General features: G+C 38.6%; 2 protein-coding genes across 9 annotated transcripts in view; one reads left to right on the forward strand and one right to left on the reverse strand.

Annotated features, from left to right (window-relative positions):
- The window catches only part of ENTPD5 (ectonucleoside triphosphate diphosphohydrolase 5 (inactive)), a 34531-nt gene extending 33322 nt beyond the window's left edge, over positions 1–1209 (reverse strand). For 4 of the 8 annotated variants that reach the window (XM_057733846.1, XM_057733850.1, XM_057733840.1 and 1 more), the window contains exon 1: positions 945–1081. The gene's annotated coding sequence lies outside the window, so the exon portion shown is untranslated. Of the gene's footprint in view, positions 1–714; positions 849–944; positions 1082–1120 lie in introns of those variants that run through there. The other 4 variants (XM_057733847.1, XM_057733841.1, XM_057733843.1 and 1 more) reach the window with 3 other exon arrangements.
- Positions 1174–25336, forward strand: part of BBOF1 (basal body orientation factor 1) — a 30874-nt gene continuing 6711 nt past the window's right edge. The window contains exons 1-7 of the mRNA XM_057733851.1: positions 1174–1435; positions 3340–3568; positions 12851–12916; positions 14588–14731; positions 20572–20652; positions 23393–23463; positions 24365–24509. Coding sequence (XP_057589834.1) covers positions 1374–1435; positions 3340–3568; positions 12851–12916; positions 14588–14731; positions 20572–20652; positions 23393–23463; positions 24365–24509 — 798 coding nt within the window. The 5' untranslated portion in view covers positions 1174–1373. The remainder of the gene's footprint in view (positions 1436–3339; positions 3569–12850; positions 12917–14587; positions 14732–20571; positions 20653–23392; positions 23464–24364; positions 24510–25336) is intronic.

A 25336-nucleotide genomic window follows, 5' to 3' on the forward strand; every position in this document is an offset into this window, starting at 1 on the left:
TCAACTCAGAAACAGAAACGACGTTAAGTGGGGGAAAAAAGGCGGGGGGGGGGCGGGGCGGGGGGTTGCATCAGAGACCTCTGGACAGGGTGCAGCGATTAAGCCCTCCTTAGAGAAATAGAGAAGGCAGATGTACAATGAAGTTTTAAAAGAAATTTTAAATTTATTTTGAAAGGGAGAATAACGCACAGCAGAGCTCCCATCACGTTTCGTAACTGTTGTCCTGGCACCCAAAATTCCCTATCTTCCTCAATGATTCACGGACTAACTCACTGAATGAAGGCATAATCACAGCGCTCCTGCTCTGAAAAAGGCGAACAATACTTTTGAGTACTACTCCTTTTCACAGGTGTGCTGTTGGGGGGTGGGGGTGGGAGGGACGACCCACCAAACAAAAACAAAAAACACACCAAAAGGCAGGAGCTTTCAGCTTTACGCGACTCGCAGAAAAGAGAGAGCTGCGGCCGCAGGAGGTTATCATTAGCAAACGGGAATCCGGGGTCGGCTCTAGGCAGGCAGCGCGGCCAGGGCAGGACAGAATGGGATCGAAGGTCTGACCCCAGGACACTCCTCTGCAAGGCCTCCTCCGAGGCCCCGGAGCCCCTCCTACCCCAGGTGGCAGCTCTTCTCTCTCCGCCCCGCTCCCCGACGCCCGGGCGCGCTGCCCGCCTCACCCCCAGCCACCACCCTCAGGGAAGTCCTCAACTGTCTCACCAAAAAATGTATGGCCTGGGAAGCCCGCCGGCTGCGCCATCCCTTACAGAATTAGCAAGAGTTAGAAGCCAGGAGAGGGAGAAGGAAACCAAAAAGGTCGGGGCAGCTTCGGGAGAGGCGGAGCAGGGACGAGAGCGAGGCGGCCACGGCCACGCTGGCTGTAGCGCGAGGGCAGAAGAGGGCGCGAGGGCAGAAGAGGACGCGAGGGCGAGACGCGAAACGCTGCAAACCAGGCGAGAGCGGCGCTCCGACGACCGCGGCGCGGGCCGCCCGGGTCTGGGCGGCCCCTTAGGAGAGGACGCCCCGACCATCTGCGCCGCCGCCCGGGGCTGGCCGGCTCCGGCCTCCCAGCCCGCCCAGTCCGGACCCCAGCCAGGTTCTGGCGCGCCCGCGCTCGCACACTCACCTCGCGCGCCGCCACGGCGCGGCCGCCCGCCGCCCTCGGCGCGATCGCCGCCCCGCCTCCTGCGCCGGGCGAGCGGACTGGGCCCCGTGGGGCGGTGTCGGCGCTACGTCACGCGCGCGTGCGCTCTCTGCGCGCTGGCAACGGTCCGCGCGGAGCGTTACCCCGTTCGGCGTGCTGGTGGCCTTGGAGACGAAGCCGGGCCTGGGCGGCGTAGAGAGAGGACAACGGCAGCGGGGCCCCTGGAGAAGCCAAGATGCCGTCGAAGGGAAAGGACCAAAAGAAAGGGAAGGGCAAAGACAAAGAGAAGAAGAAGAAGTAAGGAGAAGCCACCCTGGGGTCGTAGCTCCCTGGGCCTGCCCTCCAGGGATTCGCAGGGGCGGGCCAAGGGGCGCCCTCCCGCCTCGCCTCCTGGAGCCTCCTCTTGCTCTCCCTGCTCCTCAGAAGGACGGCTCCAATATTCCCCAAATGCACGCCAAACCATACCTCTTCAGCTGAGACAAGAGCGTGAGATTTGGGACCCTGAAGTAATTTAGACACAGCCCCTGCCTATATGTAATGCACTAACAAGGAGGCAGATAAGTTCTCAAAGAATAGGAGTAACATAGGACCGAATGAAAAAAAAAAAAAAGTGCTAGTGGAGGGAAAAAGAACTGAGAATGAGGAAGTGTTAAGTTCTGACACTAGAAATGAAGGTCAGGATAACATGTCTTGGCATATCGGAGGTCCTCTAGACCTGTGCTGTCCAATAGGGTAGTCACCGGTCGTGTGTGGCTATTAAAATTAGTTAAAATTAAAATTAAAAATTCAGATCCTCATTTGCACTGGCTACATTGCATGTACTCAGTAGGCACATGTGGCTAGTGGTGGCTGTATTGGACAGCCCAGATATAGAGCGTTAACATCATCACAGAAAGTTGTATTGGACAGCACTGCTCTAGACCAGTGGTTCTCAGCCAGGGTGATTTTGGTTCCCAGGGGACATTTGTCAATATCTGGAGACATTTTTGGTTGTCACATCTGGGGACCTCTAGTGGATAAGAGACCAAGGATGTTGTTAAATATCCTACAATGCACAGGACAACCCCCAGTCCCAGACCAAACAAAGAATCATTAGTAGTTGGGAAACCCTGCTCAAGGCTTTAAGCTTCTCAAGAATTAGGCACTAAGCATTATTCACTGTATTTCCAGCACCTAGAGGAGAGCCTGGATCATAACAGATGCTTACTATTTGTTAAATAAACAAATTAAGGTGTCTGCTTGTGTATGCCTCAACTTGAATCTTTTTTTTTTTTTTTCCTTTTCCCCCACAAATACTATGCTCTAGTGATCTGGTTTCATTAGTTTTTGCCTGTAGCCTGATGATCTCAGCTGTGTGGTTGAGATGATCTTGGGCATCCAAAGAACCTCTGCGTGATTGAAGTAGTTCCTTGGGCTTTTTCAAGGATTCCTTTTGGTTCAAAGGAAAACATAAAAGGTTTGCCCAATTTGGGTAATTATTCAGGTTTCCCCAGACTGGTCAGAATTTCTGAAGTGGATAGTATCGTACTAAATCTTTGCAGGCTTGGAGTTGCTGCTAGATTGCCACTAAACTTATTGGATGACCCTAGTGGTTCCTAGACACATTGGAGTCATACATGTTGTCCAGCGACACTATATATGGGACCACAACGGAATCCTTGTAAAGTTTATAAAGTAACTTATTTAGGAGAGTAATGCATGCTCAGTCCGGAAAGTTTAGGAAACGTGGAAAGTCAAACAGAAAACAAAACCACCTGTAATCCCATCATTCAAAGATAACCACTACTGTAATTTTGGAATATTTTTTTTCTTTATAAAATGATAGCCCAATATACAAATTTATTTTTAACTTCCCCCCCCCAATGTATTAATATAAGTATTCTTCCACAATGTGATTTTTTAAAAAATACAACTGTGTAGTTAGTCTAGCATTTTTCAGAAGTGCCAAGGGCTTATCACATTCCTGGAACTCACTGGCATATGTTTTCTATTTTTGACCATGCATCTACAGTGCACATATCAACACTCAGAAACACTGAGGGTAACAGACCACGTGTATTTCTTATTAACTCATTCTCCCAACAGTATTTGCTCATATATGCCAGGCAAATGCCAAACAAAACAAATAATAATAAAGAGAAAGTTGTAATACTAATATAGTAGAGAAATAGTTACATGCTGTCAATGTCCTCTTCCTGCAGGAAGATGATAAAAGTTGAGGAATCTGCCATGGAGAGAGCCAAGGCCAATGCCTCCCTTTGGGAGGCCAGGCTGGAAGTCACAGAACTCTCTAGAATTGAGTATCGTGATACTTCCCGGAGACTGGCAAAATGTAATGAAGAATTAAAGAAACAGCAGCATAGAATGGAGAAAGACACAATGTCTGTATTGAGCTACCTGAAGAAACAGGATCAGGAAAAAGATAATCTGGTAGGTAGGTAGAAACCCTTCCGAGCCTTAGTAACTACCTCTGTGGTTATACTGCTGTGTTACATATTTCAAGGATTTTAATTCCTTGAAATCTCATCACATAGTTAAGACATTTCAGTTGACTTTAACTCTCCTTGAAGCAACATGTTATTTCAGAATGGCTTTGCTGTCAGAATTGGCTCTCTCTTATTTTCAGCCTTGTCCGGTGTTTTCTTGGCTGAAACAAAGATTGATGATCCTAAGGGAACATTATGATCAACTTTAAGAACAAGAGTGTGGTATATGATCTCTCTATATTTTTTCTTATTGATAACTACTTAAGTAGCTAACGATCTGTAAAGCAATTCACTGATAATCCATGATCACATGGTTATGAACCCAGCAATTTGTATCTCTTCTTTTTGGCCTTTTGAATCTTGAATTTATCTTATTGAACCTTGTTGAAATGTTGGGAGTAGAGCTATCATTTTAGATCTGGGGAAAAAAGGGAAGGGAACTAACATTTTGGGGCCTCTGTGCCAGGCAATATGCTAGGTACTTTACCTCTGCTATGTCATTTAGTCCTTTTAATAACCCACTGTAGCTACAAATTGTCATTCCTATTTTACAGATAAAGAAATTGACTCTACAGACAGGTAACTTGCCTGAAGGCTCACAGCTAGTGGGTGTTAACGTGGAATTTAGGTGTGACTTAAATTCTTCTCTTTCCCTTTTGTCTCTATGAGTCCCATGGAGACCCAAGGAAATTTACACCAAGCTTCGTTCCCATGGACATTTCTGTATTTTTACTACTTATGTATTGTACATCCACAAATAATACATATTATAGTCTTGTTTTAAAATTTATGTGAGTTATGTCATATATACATATCTTTTGCAACTTTTTTTAAATAAAATGTTTTGTGGTATATTTACAAAAATCATGAATCAGTTCATTTTTTAAAAGTTGGTAATGAGCGTGCTTTATTTTTTGATTCATTATTAACTGCTTTCTAATATTCCATCAAATAAATAAGCCAAAATCTACTTGTTTATACCACCCTGTGGGTCAGTTAGACTCCATTTTTTCATTATTATAAATAGACTTTCAGTAAACATTCTTGTGTATGTCTGCTTGTGCCCATGTGTGAGAGTTTCTCTAGAGTAGACACTTAGAATTTAAATTACTATATTATGAGGTATGCATAGTTTCAACTTCACAAGGGTTAAAATTGAACTCCAAAGGGGTTATACCAATTTACACTTTCACAAGCAATATATTAAAGTGAGTTCCCGTTTATTCACATTTTTGTGAATACTTAATATTATACTTAATAATTTTTGTTCGATTTTATGGGTGTAAATTGGTATGTCACTTTTAATTTGTATTTTCCTATTAGTCACTTCAGCATCTTTTATATGTTTGTTCACCCTTTTTTTTTATTGTTTTTTATGTGTTTCCTTCAGTATACATATTGGAGTGATGCAAAGCATTTCTTCTACATAAGGATAACATGCAAATTCATGAGTCATTCCATAATTTTTTTCAAATGCCACATTTTCAGGGAGACCCTTGCTCACTACCCTCTTTAAAATTAAAACTATCTCCCTTGTTTTATTTTCTTTGTAATATTTATTACTTTCTGTCATACTATATGTATGTTTCTTATGCATGTATTTGTTTATTTTCTCTTTTCCTGATTAGAATGAAACCTCATAGAAATAAGAATTGGGCGCCTTTTTATTTTTTTTTAATTTTAAAAAAATTCTTTCTTTCTTTATTTATTTATTGCCTGTGTTGGGTCTTTGTTGTTACACACGGCTTTCTCAAGTTGCAGCGAGCGGGGGCTACTCTTTGTTGTGGTGCGTGGGCTCCTCATTGCCATGGCTTATCTTGTTTCGGAGCATGGGCTGTAGGCGCTTGGGCTTCAGTAGTTGCGGCACACAGGCTCAATAGTTATGGTGCATGTGCTTATTTGCTCTGCAGCATGTGGGATCTTCCTGGAACAGGAATCTAACCCATGTCCCCTGAATTGGCAGGCGGATTCTTAACCACTGTGCCACCTAGGAAGCCCCTGAGGGCCTTTTTAAGTTATTGTTGAGTGCTATATCTCCAGCACCTCGTATGGGCCTGGCATATAGTAGGCACTCATTAAAATATTTTTGCGTGCATGAATGAATGGCTTGTGATTGCACTGATGCTTTGAAAAAGTTAATAGCAATCAAAACTGAGTTCAAGATGATATTAGAAAAAAAAAAGATGATATTAGAGAAATTGGACAACTGAACATTTGTATGCGTTTTATGTGTTTTATTAAATAAAGTGTAATTTTTTTGTACATTTCTTTTTAACCTTCTTTCCTAGGCAACTTCCATTTTTAAAATTGCTCTTTGAATAGTATGCATTATTAAAATTGTCTGCTATAAAGTATTATTCTAAAATAAGCCTTTAGGCCAGCCGTGCAGATAATTTTCAAAATTCATTATATAGAAGCTTTGTGGTCTGCGTTAGCTAATTGATATTGGTCTGCATTTATCAGTATCACTTGTATTTCCTGATTTCCACCTTCTTCCATGTATCAAAGGCCAGCATCTGACTGTAGCAAATACATAATTTTCTCAACAATCATGGATACCCATTAAAACCAAAGAAATTACTTTGGGATGAAGAAGTAAAATAGATTCAATATACCCTGCTTAACTAGCTCTCTTCTAGTTTTGTTACTCATTCTGCCATATCCTAGAAGTGTGTTATTTGCTTAAACTTTATTTAAACTGTTTTTCTGTCTTACTTCATGTTATTATAGAAATATCAGAAATGAAGTATGTTTTGATAACTATTACATCTTGGACAAGATTAGGAGATTTTCCTTATGGGTTTTTGTATTTAAGGATTTGTTCAATCAACACAAAATAAATCTAATTATATTTTACACCTGTCCTGCATGACTTAGGACTGTCTCAATTTATTTTAAAACATTTTTAGGTTTTCCTTAAACTATTCTAAGATTATTTACAACAATATTTCACTTCTGTATCCTCTGATTCTATAACCATGTCAAGGAATTTTTAGTTTAAAAAGCTACTCAGATTTCCTACTAAAACATGCCAGCATCCTTGGAGAAACGATTGATTCTAAGACTGGATCACGGAGAGTAAAAAAATGAACTTGGAATATCTTATTGTGACAGGAAGTAAGTAAAAAAAAATTAAAGGACACAGCTGGTAGCTTAAAGGGGCTCCCACTGGCCAAATCTGGGATATTCAAAATAAATAATGACAGTAATAAATTATAACTCATTAAATAAAATGAGTCCATGAGTACATACAGCTAATAGATAAATATATGCATTAATAAATAAAGGAGAATAGAAAGCTTTTCCTTACAGTGGAATGCAGTAAATTATTAAACTTCCAAGGAATGGGACTTCCCTGGTGGAGAAGTGGTTAAGAATCTGCTGCTAGGGGACATGGGTTTGATCTCTGGTCCAGGAAGATCCCACATGCCATGGAGCAACTAAGCCCATGCGCCACAACTACTGAGCCTGTGCTCTAGAGCCGGTGAGCCACAACTACTGAGCCCATGTGCCACAACTACTGAAGCCCATGCACCTAGAGCCCATGCTCTGCAACAAGAGAAGCCACTGCAATGAGAAGCCCGTGCACTGCAATGAAGAGTAGCCCCTGCTCACCACAACTAGGGAAAGCCCATGCGCAACAAAGACCCTACACAGCCAAAAAAAAAATTCGAAGTAATGATGGGGTTAGAAAAATCACCATTTGGCTTCAGAGTAATAATTGATTCAGTCAAGAACAACAGTGAATACTAAAACTAGTGGCGGAAAGTTTGATGAGCAGGATATTTGCGTAGTCTCAGCATACCTTCCCCCCAATTACTTAATAATTACAAAAGGAAAAATAGTAACTTTTAAGTGGAGAAATATGGCAGACACAATCTCAGTCAGTCTTGATTACAGTTAATATTAGTCACCTCATGATGTGATGCAGTGACAAGGATACATCATCACTTAAGCAGTGTATGCTTGCCAAAAAGGCATAATGGAGTCTTCTCATGAAGAAACATCAGGCAACTCCAACCCTGGCCAGTATTCTTCAAAAACTTTGATATCGTAAAAGACAAAGACCAAGAGACTGCTACAGATTAAAGAGACTAGGATATATGACAACTAAGTATAATCATAATCAGGGATTATGTCCTGGACCAGAAAAATAAAAGTTACAATAAAAGGACACCATTGGGACAATTGATGGCAAAATTTGAATATGGACTATAGAGTAAATAATAGTATTTTATCAATGTTAAATTTCCCAATTTTGATCATTGTACTGTGCTTCTAAGAGATTGTCCTTTTTTTAAGGAAATACATACTAAAATATTTAGGGTTACAGGGGTATGATGTCCTAAACTTATTCTCACATGCTCCAGAAAAAACAATTTCAAAAGTCTATATCATGTGAATATAGATGCAAAAAATCCTCAACAAAATACTAGCAAACAGAATCCAATAGCACATTAAAAGGATCATACACCTTGATCAGGTGGGGTTTATCCCTGGAATGCAAGGATTCTTCAATATATGCAAGTCAATCAATGTGAACATCATATTAACAAATTGAAGGATAAAAACCATATGATCTCAATTGATGTGGAAAAAGCTTTTGACAAAATTCAACATCCATTTATAAGAACTCTCCAGAATCGGGCTTCCTAGGTGGCGCAGTGGTTAAGAATCTGCCTGCCAATGCAGGGGTCACGGGTTCGATCCCTGCTCTAGGAAGATCCCACATGCCACAGAGCAACTAAGCCCGTGTGTTGCAATTATTGACCCTGTGCTTTAGAGCCTGTGAGCCACAACTATTGAGCTCATGTGCTGCAACTACTGAAGCCCACGCGCCTAGAGCCTGTGCTCTGCAACAAGAGAAACCACGGCAACGAGGAGCCTGCGTACCACAATGAAGAGTAGCCCCCACTCACTGCAATTAAAGAAAGCCCACGCAAAGCAAAAAAGACCCAACACAGCCAATAAAATAAATAAATAAATAAATTTAAAAAAAAAAAAAGAACTCTCCAGAAAATGGGCATAGAAGGAAATTACCTCAACATAATAAAAGCCATATATGACAAATCAGCAACCAACATCATTCTAAATGGTGAAAAACTGAAAGCATTCCTCCAAGAAAAAACAAGACAAGGGTGTCCACTCTCACCACTATTATTCAACATAGTTTTGGAAGTTTTAGCCACAGCAATCAGAGAAGAAAAAGAAATAAAAAGAATCCAAATCGGAAAAGAAGTAAAATTATCACTCTTTGCAGATGACACGATATTATACATAGAAAACCCTAAAAATGCTACCAGAAAACTGCTAGCACTAATCGATGAATTTAGTAAAGTAGAAGGATACAAAATTAATGCACAGAAATCTCTTGCATTCCTATACACTAACAACGAAAGGGCAGAAAGAGAAATTAAGGAACACTCCCATTTACCATTGCAAGAAAAAGAATAAAATACCTAGGAATAAACCTGCCTAAGGAGGCAAAAGACCTGTATGCAGAAAACTATAAAGCACTGAGGAAAGAAATCAAAGATGATACAAACAGATGGAGGGACATACCATGTTCTTGGATTGGAAGAATCAACATTGTGAAAATGACTATACTACCCAGAGCAATTTACAGATTCAATACAATCCCTATCAAATTACCAATGGCATTTTTCGCAGAACTAGAACAAGAAATTTTACGATTTATATGGAAACACAAAAGACCCCGAATAGCCAAAGCAATCTTGAGAAGGAAAGACAGAGCTGGAGGAATCAGGCTCCCTGACTTCAAAACTATACTACAAGGTTACAGTATGGTACTGGCACAAAAATAGAAATAATGTAGATCAGTGGAACAGAATAGAGAGCCCAGAGATAAACCCACACACATATGGGCATCTTATCTTTGACAAAGGAGGCAAGAATATACAATGGAGAAAAGACAGCCTCTTCGATAAGTGGTGCTGGGAAAATTGGACAGCTACATGTAAAAGAATGAAATTAGAACACTTCCTAACACCATACACAAAAATAAACTCAAAATGGATTAAAGATCTAAATGTAAGGCCAGACACTAAAAACTCTTAGAGGAAAACACAGGCAGAATACTGTATGACATAAAGCAAGATCCTTTTTGACCCACCTCCTAGAATCATGGAACTAAAATAAAAAATAAACAAATGGGACCTAATGAATTTTTTAAGAACTTTTATTGAGATACAATTGACATACAATAAACTGCATATATTTAAAGTGTACAATTTGATATTTTTTCTGATTAGTAATGTATATATGGCAATCTCAATCTCCCAATTTATTCCCCCCCAACCCCCCCCACCCCGCTTTCCCCACTTGGTGTCCATATGTTTGTTCTCCATATCTGTGTCTCCATTTCCACCTTACAAACCTGTTGATTTGTACCATTTTTCTATATTCCGTGTGTATGTGTTAATATACAAAATTTGTTTTTCTCTTTCTGACTCACTTCACACTGTGACAGTCTCTAGGTCCATCCTTGTCTCTACAAATGTCAAATGGGATCTAATGAAATTTAAAAGCGTTTGCACAGCAAAAGAAACCGTAAACAAGACAAGAAGACAACCCTCAGAATGGGAGAAAATATTTGCCAATGAGGCAAGTGACAAAGGCTTAATCTCCAAAATATACAAGCAGCTCATGCAGCTTAATACCAAAAAAAGCAAATAACCCAATCCAAAAATGGGCAGAAGACCTAAATAGACATTTCTCCAAAGAAGACAAGCAGATGGCTAACAAACACATGAAGAGATGCTCAACATCACTAATCATTAGAGAAATACAAGTCAAAGCCACAATGAGGTATCACCTCACACTGGTCAGAATGGCCATCATCAAAAAAATCTAAAAACAATAAATGCTGGAAAGGGTGTGGAGAAAAGGGAACCCTCCTGCACTGTTGGTGGGAATGTAAACTGGTACGGCGACTATGGAAAACAGTATGGAGGCTCCTTAAAAAACTGAAAATAGAACTACCATATGATCCAGCAATCCCACTACTCCGCATATACCCAGAGAAAACCATAATCCAGAAAGAAACATGTACCACAATGTTCATTGCAGCACTATTTACAATAGCCAGGATATGGAAGGAACCTAAATGCCCATCAACAAATAAATGGATAAAGAAGATGTGGCACATATATACAGTGGAATATTACTCAGCCATGAAAAGGAATGAAATTGAGTTATTTGTAGTGAGGTGGATGGACCTAGAGACTGTTATACAGAGTGAAGTGAGCCAGGAAGAGAAAAACAAATACCATGTGCTAACTCATATATATAGAATCTAAAAAAAATGGTAATGATGAACGCAGGGACAAGGCAGGAATAAAGATGCAGATGTAGAGAACAGACTTGAGGAAACGGGGTGGGGGGCGAAGGGGAAGCTGGGACGAAGTGAGAGAGTAGCATTGACATATATACAGTAGCAAATGTAAAATAGATAGCTAGTGGGAAGCTGCTGCATAACACAGGGAGATCAACTCGATGATGGGTGATGACTTAGAGGGCTGAGATAGAGAGGGTGGGGAAGAGTCATGGGAGGGAGGGGATATAGGGATATATGTATAAATACAGCTGATTCACTTTGTTGTACAGCAAAAACTGGTACAACTGTGTAAAGAAATTATATTCCAATAAAGAGCTTTAAAAAAAAGTCTATATCATATATATATCTAGATAGACCTATCATAGAGGGAAACCAAATGCAGCAAAATTGGGTGGAGAGTATATGAGAATTCTTTGTACTGTTCTTGAAACTTTTCTTTTAAAAATTACTCATTTAAGAGAAATGCAAATGAAAACTCCATGTTATCACTTCACACCCATTAAGATGGCTACTCTCAGAAAATAGCAAGTGTTGGTGAAGATGCAGAAGAATTGGAATCCTTGTGCACTGTTGGTGGGAATGTGAAATGGTGTAGCCATTATGGAAAACAGTACAGAGGTTCCTCAAAAAATTAAAAATAGAATTATCATGTGATCCAACAATCCCACTTCTGGGTATATTTCCAAGAGAATTTAAAGCAGGATCTTGAAGAGATATTTGTACACCCATGTTCTTGAAACATTATTCATACAGTCAAGAGGTGGAAACAACTCAAATGTCTGTTGATGATTGAGTGAATAAAAGAAAATGTGGTATACACATACGATGCAGTTTTTAAAAAAAGAAGGAAATCCTGTCATATGCTACAACATAGATGAGCCTGAAGGCCATTATGCTAAGTGAAATAAGCCAGTTACAAAAGGACAAATACTGTATGATTCCACTCAAATGAAGCATCTGAGGACAGGGAATGTTGCCCGACATTCCAGTAAACAAAGAATGTTGCCCACCATTCCAGTTCTACAAGGATCAAGCCATCAGCCATTGCAGCCCTCCACCCCCAACCACCACCTGCCTCCCCCCACGGTGTATCCTGAGGAGAATTCAGGATGGAGAAAAACAGCATTCTGTGCTTTAGATACTAACCCTAGAGAGTTAAGATATAAGGAATAATTTCAACAAGCCCAGATTCTTGCATCTTCCCTTACATAGAAAAGCACTAAAATCATTAATTTGAAATGCCTGATCCTTGTGATTAGTAGTAATCTTTTGACATCTGACTGCATGTTTTTTTCCAGCAAGAAACTCCTGTATATCCTGGCTCCTCTCTTACCGCCTCTGAGCAGTTCCTCAGAGCTATCTGAGAGGCTGTTTCCCAGGCTATAGCCCTCAGTATAATCCTGGAATAAAACTTAATTCACGACTTTTAGGTTGTGTGGTTTTTCTTCAGTGGACATATCTGGAGTAGCCAAAATCACAGAAACAATGTAGAAAGGCTAGCAGGACGGAGGAGAAGGAATGAGTGTCTCATGAACATAGAGTTTCTGTTTTGCAAGACGAAAAAGTTCCAGAGATCTGCTGCACAGCAATATGAATATATCCTTAAAAATGGTGCAGATGGTAAATTTAATGTTGTGTTTTTTAACACACACACACACGTGTTACCCAGGGAAACGTGATAATAGCCAAGTTTTGGAAGCTGGAAATAGCAAGTTAACAGTATGGATTATGTCCTCTCTTCTTGTCTTCCCACCTTACTCCACCTCTGCGACCCTACTGGTTTTAATATCATGTGAAAACTAAGCAACTTAATTAAGTTAGGATGCAGAGCAATTTCTTTACCTTCCTCTGTATTTCCATTTTCTACAGATTGAAAAACTGAAACAGCAATTGAATGAAACAAAGGAAAAAGCCCAAGAAGAGAAGGAAAAATTGGTATGTACATTAATGCTTCACTTATTCGTGGTCAGGTTTCTGGCAAGTTCAGATATTTAAGACACAAGGAGAATAAGTGAGTAGGTCCTCTGAGCAGCTCCGTGACCTTAAAGCTCATACACTTTTGATTGTACAGAAGCTCAGAAATAACATAAAATTATGATATTGTAGAAAACCGTCTGGTAGTAGCAGTGCTTACTGATCTTGCGCCCTAGGGCTTTTCAGTGGACAGAGCTAGGAAGCATATAGTTTTTGAAGATTAAAATATATCATGAGCCCATATTAATACTTTAAATTCAGATGCAGGAGTACAGAATTTTTACTTAACTTTATCTGTATTTCTTTTCTCCCTCACCAAAACCCCTGGTTCTTAATGATACCAGTATAATTGTGTACTTTCTTCAAACCTTAATACACCAGTAGGCACAGAATACTAATATTAATACTACCACCAACATAAATTAGTGGATACAGTTTAAGATTTGGTGGGGGGGCACTTTTCCTCTTAGGGTATGTATTGATAGGGTCTACAATCAAATTAACAAGGTTTAAAAATAACTTGAGAGAGGGACTTCCCTGGTGGTCCAGTGGTAAAGAATCTGCCTTCCAGTGCAGGGAACTCGGTTTCAATCCCTGGTTGGGGAACTAAGATCCCACAGGACAACTAAGCCTGCATGCCACAACTACTGAGCTCACATGCCACAACTGAAGAGAAGCCTGTGCTGCCACTTAAGACCTGATGCAGCCAAAAATAAATAAGTACATTTTTAAAAAAAATGATTTGAAAAAATTCCTTTCTGTGAGGTTATGCTACCAATGCAACAACAACACATTTTGCTTTTGTTTTTTAGGAGTTGCTTTAAAAAATTAATTTAATGTAAAATTATGTAATTATATAATTATAATTATGTAAAATATTTATGTGGTTCCAAAGTAAAATCTATCAAACATGGTATATTCTGAGAAATCTAACATCTATCCAGGTCTCTACAATATACCAGAGTATATTATCAAAATGGAATTTTGTCAACATGATAGGTAAGAAATGATATTTCAGTGTACTTCAATTTGCATTTCTCTTATTATGAGCTAGGCTGAGCATTTTTTCACGTAGTTGAAGGTCATTTGCATTTCTTTTGATAGCTCTTCTTCATTTTTTAATTGTGTTATTGGCCCTTTTTTTACCCTCTATATCCCTCCCTTTTTTTCTCCTTACCCTCTCCTTCTCTTCCCTTTCTACTCCGCTCTCTTTTTTCTTCTCCTCCTCTGTCTTCCCCCTTCCCTCCTCGTTCTCCCACTTTCTTCTTTCTTTATTTATGAGAGATATTGGCCCTCCCTTTGTCTCTTATCTTACTAATTTTGACTTAGTATCAGGGATGTTATTTATCTTTCTTACAGATTAAAGATTTGTTTAGTCTTCTCATATACTTCTTTTAAATAAATATCTACATTTTCTATACAATATCCGCTCATTTTAGAATTTTTTCCTTATTCAAGGCACTTGATCTCTTTTAACAAAAATTAAAACTTTATGCAAAAATATAAAGGGAACATTTCTTCAAAGAAGATAGACAAATGGCTTAAGGCTTCAAACGGAACAGGACTCTGTGTGACCTCTGTTCTTTTTCCTAACTCATTTACCTGTTTTGTCTTGTTTTGTTTTGCATACAGGAACAAAAATATACTGTGCAAATAAGTAAGCTAGAGGGACAATTCCATCAAAAAGTCAAAGAAATTGGCATGATTCAGACAGAACTCAAAACAATAAAACAATTCCAGAAGAGAAAAATCCAAGTGGAGAAAGAATTAGATGATGTAAGTTTCTTTCTTCCTTCCTTTTTTTCTTTTTTTTAAAGGAGATTAGAATTAACTACTTATATCTGCAAAGGCCTTCACAGACATTTACTCCTGTGAGATGGTAAAGGATTCCCTCTGACATTTTAGAGATTATTTGAGAGAAGGAGGGAAGACATATGTGTAGTAGGACTGGATGCAAAAAGTCTTGATCATTAGACTTTTCTTTTTCTAAGCATTGATTTCTTTGCGAAGTCACCAGATCTTAGCCAACACACCTCTCACATTTATCAGCAGTTAAACCTTTGGAAATACAGCTCTAGAAAAACATTTGGGGCAAAGTAGCAGAGTCCTAAAGGAAAATATGTTTAGATGAATGATAATTTTAGAAAAATTTAAGACACTCTGGGTAGGGGTGAATGGGTTGAAGAAAACTGAGTACTTTCAGAAAGTTTCTCTGACCTTGCAGGCTCTTTCCATTCCCTCAGTTCAGAATATAGTTTTACTGCATTAATGACAATGCAAAAAGTGGCACAGATGAGGACTGGGCACAGGTAGCTGAAATCAGCTTTGTGGTTTTGGGCAAATTACCCTCTCTATACCTAGATTTCCTCATCTGTAAAAGGGAGGTGATGAGAGTTACTGGCTTATAGGGTTGTTGTAAGGATTAAATGAGTTCATATACGTAAAGTGCTTAAGTGAGAATTAACAGTGGTGTGTAGCTCTGTGAAAGAAAAGGTCCTCATTTGTAGCATTTGCTGATTTCCTTGGTGTAAATACTTATACTGTGGCCAATTTCAAGCTACCAATGCTTTTACAACGTGCTAGCAAAATTTCTGGTATGAGCCAGCTCCAACGCATAACTGCTGCTATTATTAGTAATAGTAATAGTAATAGAAATAGTATTGCCACCTAAATAGCCATACACCATGTAGAAAAGGGGCTAAAAGTTGGTGGTTTGAAGTCATACTGCTAGAGTATAAACATTGTCTTCACTACTTGGTTATCTCATTAAGTTTCCTCATCTGTATGGAGGTGAGAATAATAGTACCAATTTTAAAGGGTCGTTGTGCATAAATGAAATACAGGTTTCCCTCGCTATCTGAAAGCAGTTCCTATGAAACCTTTCCTAAGCTGAAGAAACAATTACCTTAAGACACACCTTGCTAACAGATGCACAAAATCAAGATTAAAGCACAGATGCTCACAGACATAGTTCAGAGCTATAGCAGCTTGACCCTGAGTGTAGTTCCCAGGGAAGGAGTTTGGTGATACCATCCCCTCATTGCTAAGGGTGCTCTTTGCCTCAATACACCCCTCGCTGCTGAACACTATTTTTGCTTTTTGTCTTTTTTCGTAAAAGTGAAAATCTTCTTTGGATTACTCTCAGTTAACGAAAACAGGTACTAATGTAGATTTTTTGTAAAAGCGGAGTAGTGTGAAGAGAACTTTCAAAAAGCGGGGAATACCTGTAATCTGTTTTACTGTAAATGCTTAGCACTGTGTGATAAAGATTACCTGTTGTTGCTGATCTTCCTACTATTATTCATGAACATTGGATTCCTAAGACCTTGTCAATCTTATAACTGGAAGTTTGTGCCCTTTGACCAACATCTCCCCATTTCCCCTCCCCAGCCCAGGTAACCACCACTCTGAGTTCAGTTTTTTTTTTTTTTTGGGGGGGGGGGATACGGGAGGGGAGGGTGGGCCTTGTGGGATCTTATTTCCCCAACCAGGGATTGAACCTGAGCCCTTAGCAGTGACAGCACGGAGTCCTAACCACTGGACTGCCAGGGAATTCCTAATGTAGATGTATATTAAATTCACCACACCACCAGTAAAAGTACACACTACTGCAGGAATAATCTTAAAATATCACAGTTCTGATGGTGTTCTGGTCAATTCCCTCAAGAATCTTCTTCAGTAATAAATAGACTCACAGACTTAGAAAACGAATTTATGGTTATGAGGGGTGGGGAAGGGTGGAGGGGGAGGGATAGTTAGGGAGTTTCAGATTGACATGTACACACTGCTATATTTAAAATAAATAACTAACAAGGGGGAAAAAAGAGAATCTTCTTTAGTAAAGAAAATTGTAAACAGTCTTCTCTGTTGTAAACAGAATATTGTCCGGATGCCTTAGCATGAAAATCAAGACCCTACACCTACTTTGGAACATATTATTTCCTTTTCCTATACCCTCCCATATACACCCCTTTTAATCCACCCAACTTGGATATTCCCTAAAGTCTTCTCTGCCTTTCTTACTTTGTTTACACTGTTTCTTCTACCTGGGATATACTCCTGATAGAACTCTGTCCTTTAAAATTTTACCTGTTCTTCAGAGGCTCAGCTCAAATGCATGTTCTCCATGAGGACTTCCGTGGAGTGCTGTTTAAAAGTAATAATTTTCTTCCTGCCATTTGTGGCAATTCAGATGGAACTTAAGGGCATTGTGCTAAGTGAAATAAGTCAGACAGAGAAAGACACATACTGTGCGATATAACTTATATGTAGAATCTAAAAAAAACTGAACTTTGGGAATTCCCTGGCAGTCCAGTGGATAGGTCTTGGTACTTTCACTGCAGTGGTCCAGGTTCAATCCCTGGTCTGTGGGGAACTGATCTGCAAGCAGCGCGGTGAGGCAAAAAAAAAAAAGCTGAACTCAGAGTGGACTAGGAGGAGGGGGAATGGGGAGATGTTGATCAAAGCGTACAAACTTCCAGTTATACGACTGACAAGTTCTTAGGAGTCTAATGTGCAGTATAGTGATTATAACTAATAATACTGAATTACATACTTGAAAGTTGATAAGAGAGTAGATCATAAATGTTCTTGCCACAAAAAAGAAATGTTAATTTTGTGACATGATGGAGGTGTTAGCTAATGCTATGGCAATAATCAATTTGCAATATAGTGTATCAAATTAACACATTGTACACCTTAAATTTACACAATGTTATATATCAATTATATTTCAATTAAGCTAGGAAAAAGAGAAAACATTTTTTAAAAGATGGTTAGCAAAACAGTAATTTTTATGTTTCCATAGCATTTTGTATTTCTTTCATACCACTTAGCCCATTCTATCTTGATATTGTTTTTATCATTTGTCTTATCCCCCTGCTAGATTGTAAATTTTTTGAGCCATGAACAATATTGTGCTTTGTATTCATTGAAGTGCAAGATACACAGTAATGCTCAATAAATCTATGTTAAATGCTGAGTGGGTCTTTTATTAAAAATATAATTGAAGGAATATCAAGTTTTCTACTAATTAGATGGGAAGAATCCTTTCACAGTATATATGTATATCAAATCATCATGATGTGCCCTTGAAATATCACATTATATTTGTCAACAATTCCTCAATGAAGTTGAAAAGTTTTCTAGAAGGAATATATAATTTTGTTTTATATGAAAATGCCACAGACTGCATCAGGTTAAGTTCCTAAACTTTACAGGAACTCTCAAAATAGCCATCCTAGGTGTAGGTGTACATTCTGAATCAAAGTGAATTAAGAACTAGTTGGGCATAGTCTATTGGGCCTTGGTGTGATTTTTTTTTTTTTAAAGAGCAATGTTACCACCTAGTGGAGAAATAGATTTCGGACTTTTCAAAGAGGGGTGGTGGGCCAGGAAAATTTAAAATTCAAAGGTAAAAGATACTGGCTAATAGGAAAAAATAAGGTGGTTCTGTGGAATCCCAAATATGGAAGAATTAAGATAGGTGTGGGGCCCATGAACTTAAAAAAGGGAGGAAAATTATTATACTGTGCGTATAGGATTCATTACACAAATTTAAAAGAGGCTAATGAAATTTAGATTATCAAAAGGTATTCAGGGCTTCCTAGGTGGCGCAGTGGTTAAGAATCCGCCTGCCAATGCAGAGGTCACGGGTTCGATCCCAGCTGCAGGAAGATCCCACATGCCACGGAGCAACTAAGCCCGTGTGCCAAAAAAAAAAAAAAAAAAAAAAAAGGTATTCAAAGCATAAATTTAAAGAAAAAAATTATTTCCATCTACCTGATTAACAAAAGGAGCATACATTGGTAGGTTGCAGTTAATATTTTTAAAATAATTTGTTTTATTCTTTCTTCTTTTGACAGTGATAATACCCATTTCAGCAAATTTAGGTGATAAAAAAAGAAGAAAATGCAAAACCCTCCCCCCATAACTACACTACATAAAGATAACCATTGTTAATATTTTGGTTAATATTGTCTTTCCTTCTTCCCCCTCTGCTATGTATAAATATATCTTAAAATACCTACAGTGTATGCTATTTTTCCAAAAATGAGGTTATGATGTACAAATTGTTTGTTAACCTGATTTTTTCACTTTACATATTGTGAACATTTTTCAATGCCATTATGTATTTTTCTATAAAACCCTTTGACTAGATGCATGGAATTCCATTGGGTAGATATATCATGGTTTATTTATTGGTCCCTTGTTGTTGGACATTTGGGCTTTTTTCTAATTTTTCACTGTTATAAACCAAGGAACGTGTAACAAAGTGTCTATATTTTTAATTAGTTTTTAGGATAACTTCTTAGAAGTTATAGTGAAATTTATAGGTTAAACTAGAACATGAACTTGTAAGGTTTTTAATATGCATTGCCAAATTATCTTTCCAAAGATTTATTTATTAATTTATAGATTTTGGGGGAGCCCAATGGCAAATGAAAGGTCCACCCCACCCCACCCCACTGGGATGGTATACATTCCCACAAATTTATATATTGACATTAATTTTGAATGTCTTTGACAATGTAAGAAGCCTTTTTTAAAAAAAAATTATATAAAAAGTGCAGGAAGAAAGAAGGACATCTGAAAGAGATCATATGATATGGATCAAATAGAGATTTACTACTGGTAGGACAGCAATCACAGAAAGGAAAATTGTTACGTATAAGGAAGAACAATATTAGACATAATAATAACTAACCTCTATATGAAATGGTTACTATTCTAAGTACTTTATGTGTATTATTTGTTATTTAATCCTTGCCGCACCTCTATGAGATAGCTACTATTATTATCCTCTTTTTGTCCTGGAGACCTGAGACTTAGAGAAGATAAGTGATTTCCCCAAACAGCTGGTAAGTGAGAGAGGTAAGGGTTGAACTCTGGTCTGTCTGATGGAGAGCCCTTCTCTACTGCTTTTTTTTGTGGCATGAATATTAGATTGAATGTGCCTATTTCAACCTAATTGGTTCTTGCTAGTAAATATAGCCTTCAGGATCATAGCTTTAAGTTAGCTCAATTTTCTTTGCCTAGAAGAATTTTATATCCTTTTTATTCTATGTAGTTTTAGAGAATAGAAGGATCCATCTATGGGAATCATAGGGAGATACTTTTTAGATTAATACTAGGAAGAATTTTCTAAAAATGGGAACTCTCAAAGGGCAGCCTAGTGAATTAATACGATTTGAATTAGTGACACTTCTGTATCTAGATATTTTTCTCATAGAAGAGACTCCTATATTAAGTGGGAGATTTGTATAGTCTGACTCCTAAGATTCCTTCCAAGTCTAAAATATTATGATTCTATGAGTCCACGTGTTTCAAATAAAGATATTTGGGGGGAAAATTAGTATGATAATAACTTATCTGAATGTTCTGAGAACTGTTATTCATGAAAAGTTTAGAAACTCAATACTGATATTGTACATCTGTAGACAGTTATGAGAAATATGGTACTTAGAGGGAGGGCATGGAGTTTTTCTGTGTGTTCAGGATTAAGAGGTAAAGTATGACAGAAAATGAATCTTGATTGAGAATTTTCCAGGAATATGCCCCGATCCACCCCATTTCCTACTGACCATTCTTTGGCTTTTTTGTTATTTTAATTTTAGCTGAAGGAGGATTTAAGGAACACAGAACAGAAACATCAGGAGACTCTTAGAAGATTGGAAGGCAGGTTTTTTGAAGAAAAGGTACAGCATATTTGCATTAATTAATAAACATTTTGTGTACAAGAACAACATAAATGTATTTATATGTATTCTGAGACGTCTTTTCATTTGGTATCTTAGAAGATTATCTCTCCCCTCTCTTATTTAGAGATTCTTAAGTCCTCAAGAGGGATTTTCATCTGACCGAGGCTTTGGGACACATCCCCCCCACCATTCCAACAGCTGCCCTAGCTTGGTGTTCCCTGGTAGAACTAATGTACCACTTTTTGTAGGGGAGATGGGATTAGAGAGGTCCTTCTGGTACATGTGAAGTTCTTCCTTTATTCAAGCTAACGATGTTCATAAAAGGGGCTCAAAAGTGTTCCTTCCACATCACAAACTTCCACATTTCTCTGTGCTTCCGAAGTTAATTCTCCAAATTGTGGGAAGTGCATTGAAACATCTCTCTTCCACAGAATCTTCTCAGTGTCCCCGTGATTTTTCCTTAGTTTAATTCTTTTAATTTTTAAAAAATTTTTCATCCTTAGGAAAGAATTTAATAGATTTTTTTCACAAATTTGTGGGAATGTAGGGAAGTGAGGGTGAGGCAAATAAGTACTCACATCAGGTTTAAATAAAAGGATTTGCTTTAAAAAGTGGCTGTAGGTTTCCAGTTTGTGTATTGAATAACCCGGGAGTGGGGCAGGAGCAGCATCTGGATGCTTTCCCTCTCAGGCACTTCCTGGCATTGTTAGGAATGGAAGTCCTCAGGAAACGGGCTGCTCTCAGCTGTCTCTTTCCTCACACCACCCTACACTTGATCTCTCTCCTACTTGGTGTAACATTGCACAAACCAAGGTTAGAAGTGCTTAGTCAGTTTACAGATTACTTGAATGACGGTGCTTATATAAATAGGATTTTTATGTCTATAAGTAGGTGGCTGCTGGCCTTTCCCTCATAATTGCAAGATGATTAATGCAGCTCTAAGAGTCATCTGTTTTAGGGCAGGAAGAAGGGAGGCTCCATCTGTATCTGTCCCTTTTATCTGGAAACCGTAAAACGTTACCCAGAAGCTCCTGGCAGATTTCTTCTTACATCTCTCTGATTGTCCAGAACCATGTTATAATGGATGCCAGGAAGAAGGATGTTTTGTTTTTCTAGCCACTGGTGGAAACTGGGAAGAAAAAGGAGGATGGGAAGGAGCGTTGGGTTGTCCAGCCACAACAGTATCTGCCTTCCCATGTTAGGTACAAACTTCATAGTCAGATACAAACTGCTATGCTGATTTGAGCCCCCAGTGCTGCTGGTCCATGGCAGTGGGCTTGCTTGCTTTCTTTCTCTTTCTTCCTTCCTTCCTTTCTTTCTTTCTTTCTTTCTTTCTTTCTTTCTTTCTTTCTTTCTTTCTTTCTTTCTTTCTTTCTTTCTTTCTTCTTCTTTTTTTGTTTTTAATAAATAAATTTATTTGTTTGTTTATTTTTGGCTGTGTTGGGCCTTTGTTGCTGCACACAGGCTTTCTCTAGTTGTGGCGAGTGGGGGCTACTCTTCGTTGCAGTGTGCGAGCTTCTCATTGTGGTGGCTTCTCCTGTTGTGGAGCATGTGCTCTAGGCACGAGGACCTCAGTAGTTGTGGCTCATGGGCTCTAGAGCGCAGGCTCAGTAGTTGTGGTGCACAGGCTGCATTAGCAGGCAAATTCTTAACCACTGCGCCACCAGGGAAGTCCTGGGAGTGGGCTTTCTAGTAAGCCCTATTCATTCACCTTATACCTCAGCAGGTTCCACCTGATCATATAAAGGACTTCCGTCAGGTTATTAGTATTTTTTTGTGTTTTCCCATTTAATCCTTTCTGTTCCTTAAACCACCAAACCCTTCGCCACCTGCATATTTTTGTACTTGCTGTTCCCTCTTCCTCAAAAGTTCTTCTTGCAGCTCTGGCTTATTCTCATCCTCATTCTTCAGAGCTCAAATGTCATTCCTTCAAAGAGGTAGACCCTAAACCCAATCTAAAATTACCTCCCTCAGTTAATATCTATTTCATTACCCCATTTATTTCATTTACAGCATTTATCACAGTCTATTAATTCTCTTATTTGTTTACTTATTAGGGAGGCTGTATAGCATCAAATTGCCTGTATATGAATGCCTGCTCAGCCATTTACTAGCTATATGATTTTTGGACATGTCACTAACCTCTCTTTCTCTCAGTTTCCTCAGTCCTTGTCTTTGGGCTTAATAATAGTACCTAATTCATAGGTATCTAATTACATTGTTGTGAGAAGTAAATAATACATGTGTAGAATCATGCCTGGCACATGGTAAATGCTCAATGCATTTTATTTATTGTTATTGTTTGGATCTCATCCTAGAATGTAAGCTCCATGAGAACAGGAACCTTATCTGCTATGTTCACCACAGAATCTCTAGTATCTAAAAAATCTGGTACATTATTCATGCTCATTAGGAATTTGTTGAATGAATGGATACATGACTCTCATCACATTGTATTCAGCAGAGAAATTTCTCCCAGCTCTGCTTTCCAATACTGATGTGGATTTTTTTCTATTTATATGTCATTTTGCTTCTTTAATGGGGAAATTGGGATGTACCCTAAGGTTCCTGTGTTCACACTATCCTCTTGACTGGCTCCTCCACCAATACTTGGAGTACTTCACATCAGGTCATGTGGACAGGAGTTTATTATTAGACATTATAAAATAAATAATTTTTGATGTGTAAAATTTGTTAGAAATATAACTGTATTAAAATAGCCCATTTTCTTTTTCAGCACCGACTAGAAAAAGAGGCTGAAAAGAAGATAATAATGCTGGCAGACAGAGCCCACCATGAAGCTGTTGTGTAGGAGATCGCTGCCTCTTTTTCCTTTCTAATAGCCTCTCTTACCTCTTTCCTTGTTTTTTTTGTTCTTATCACGTTTTCTACCCCCTTTTCTCCTGGTTGCTTTCTTCAAATTTTCTGATTTACTTTCCTTCACTGTTTCTTTCTCTCTGTGTCTATCCACCCCTTTTCTGTTCACCCTTTTTGTAGCAGCATAGTGTGGAGGAAAGAACCTGGACTTTAAAGTTACACTTTGATTCTCAACATGTATACTAACTGACTGTAGGAAGATTTCTTAACTTTTTTGAAATTAAATTTCTTTATCTAAAAATGATGTTGATAATGGCAACTGTGAACAGTTGTCATGAGGTATATTAGTGAAAGTAACACTAAACTGCGTTGTGTTAATAAATAAGTCTCAGTGGTTTATTTTGAATCTAACGTGGGTCTGACAGCTCTACCCCAGGGGTGATTCAGGAACCTGGGCTGCTTCCATCTTATTCTTCCTGTCCATTCACATGGACAAAGAGAGATCATGGGAAACTCATACCTGCCCTTAATTGCCTTGGACTGGAAGTAACATGTCACTTTTTACTTTCCCATTGGTGAGAACTTCGTTCTTAAGATCCCTGCTTAACTACTGAGTACCCATTATAAGCTAAATAAGCGTTGGTCATGATTATTTTAAATAATTATTTATTATTATTATTTTTTGGTTGCCCCATGCAGCTTGCAGGATCTCAGTTCCCCGACCAGAGATTGCACCCGGGCCATGACAGTGAAAGCACCAAGTCCTAAGCACTGGACCTCCAGGGGATTCCTGATGATCATTATTATTAATGTTAGGGGATAAAGCAGCCATTGTTCTAGCTTGCTAATATTTAAAACAAGTCTGTATTTTGGAATCTTATATCTATTTCAGGCAATTGAACAATGCTGGAAGAACTGTTTTTAAAGAGAACGTTTATCTCCAGAGAGCTCTCACATACCACCTGAAGGAAGCTGATGCTCTACAAAAAAACTCCCAGAAGTTGCAAGAGACTCAGACTTTCCTTTTACAGCAAAAGGTTCCCAATCTGATTTAGATTTTTTTTCCTTTTTTGTTTTTTTAAAGATTGGGTTGGTGAATACTAAGAATTGAGTATGGTAGTGATACGTAAGGAAAATAGGAGCATTTTTCTTCTATCTGGATGATGTATTTTTCTTATCTGAAAAGTTAATTACTGAATGACTTATAAAAAACTTTAGACTTGGCTTTATGAAGAATATATCCAAAGCATAAATGTAACTCCTGTTCTTTACTACCTTACTATTCATTTTACTTTGCTTAGAGTTGGTCCCTGAATCACTTAGGAATAGGGTCTCAGCTGTGACAACAGTGGTTTTGCCATATAAGGTATATTCTCTCCCTAAAGGAAGTCTGGAGGTAAGCAATCCAGAGCTGGAATGGTAGTGCCACAAAGTCAGCAGACCCTAGGTCTCCTTAACTTTGTTCTGCATCGTGTGGCTTATTTTCTCAGCGTCACCTCATGCCCCCCAGTAGCTGCTGGAGCTCTCACAACAGGGAGCAAGAAGGACAAGAAGGAAAACAGTATGCCCGTACCTTTAGAGCTCTTCCTCTACAAATTTCTACTCACAGCTCTTTCATCAGAGCTTAGTCACATGGCTTTGCTGAACTACAAGGGAAACTGGGAATTTTCAGCTGGGGTTACTGCCACTCTGAATAAAGTTGGGGTTTTATTACGAAGGAGGAAATAGAAAATGAGCACTGGGATGGGCAACAAGCAGACTGCCACAGTTTGCCGTATGTAGTTGTGGAATTACTGTTTTACTGTACAGTCTTATTAATTTTGGAATAGTCTTTTGGTAATATAAAATATCGAACCTTTCATAA

Source organism: Hippopotamus amphibius, chromosome 4 (genome assembly GCF_030028045.1).
Source record: "Hippopotamus amphibius kiboko isolate mHipAmp2 chromosome 4, mHipAmp2.hap2, whole genome shotgun sequence".
NCBI lineage: Eukaryota > Metazoa > Chordata > Mammalia > Artiodactyla > Hippopotamidae > Hippopotamus > Hippopotamus amphibius.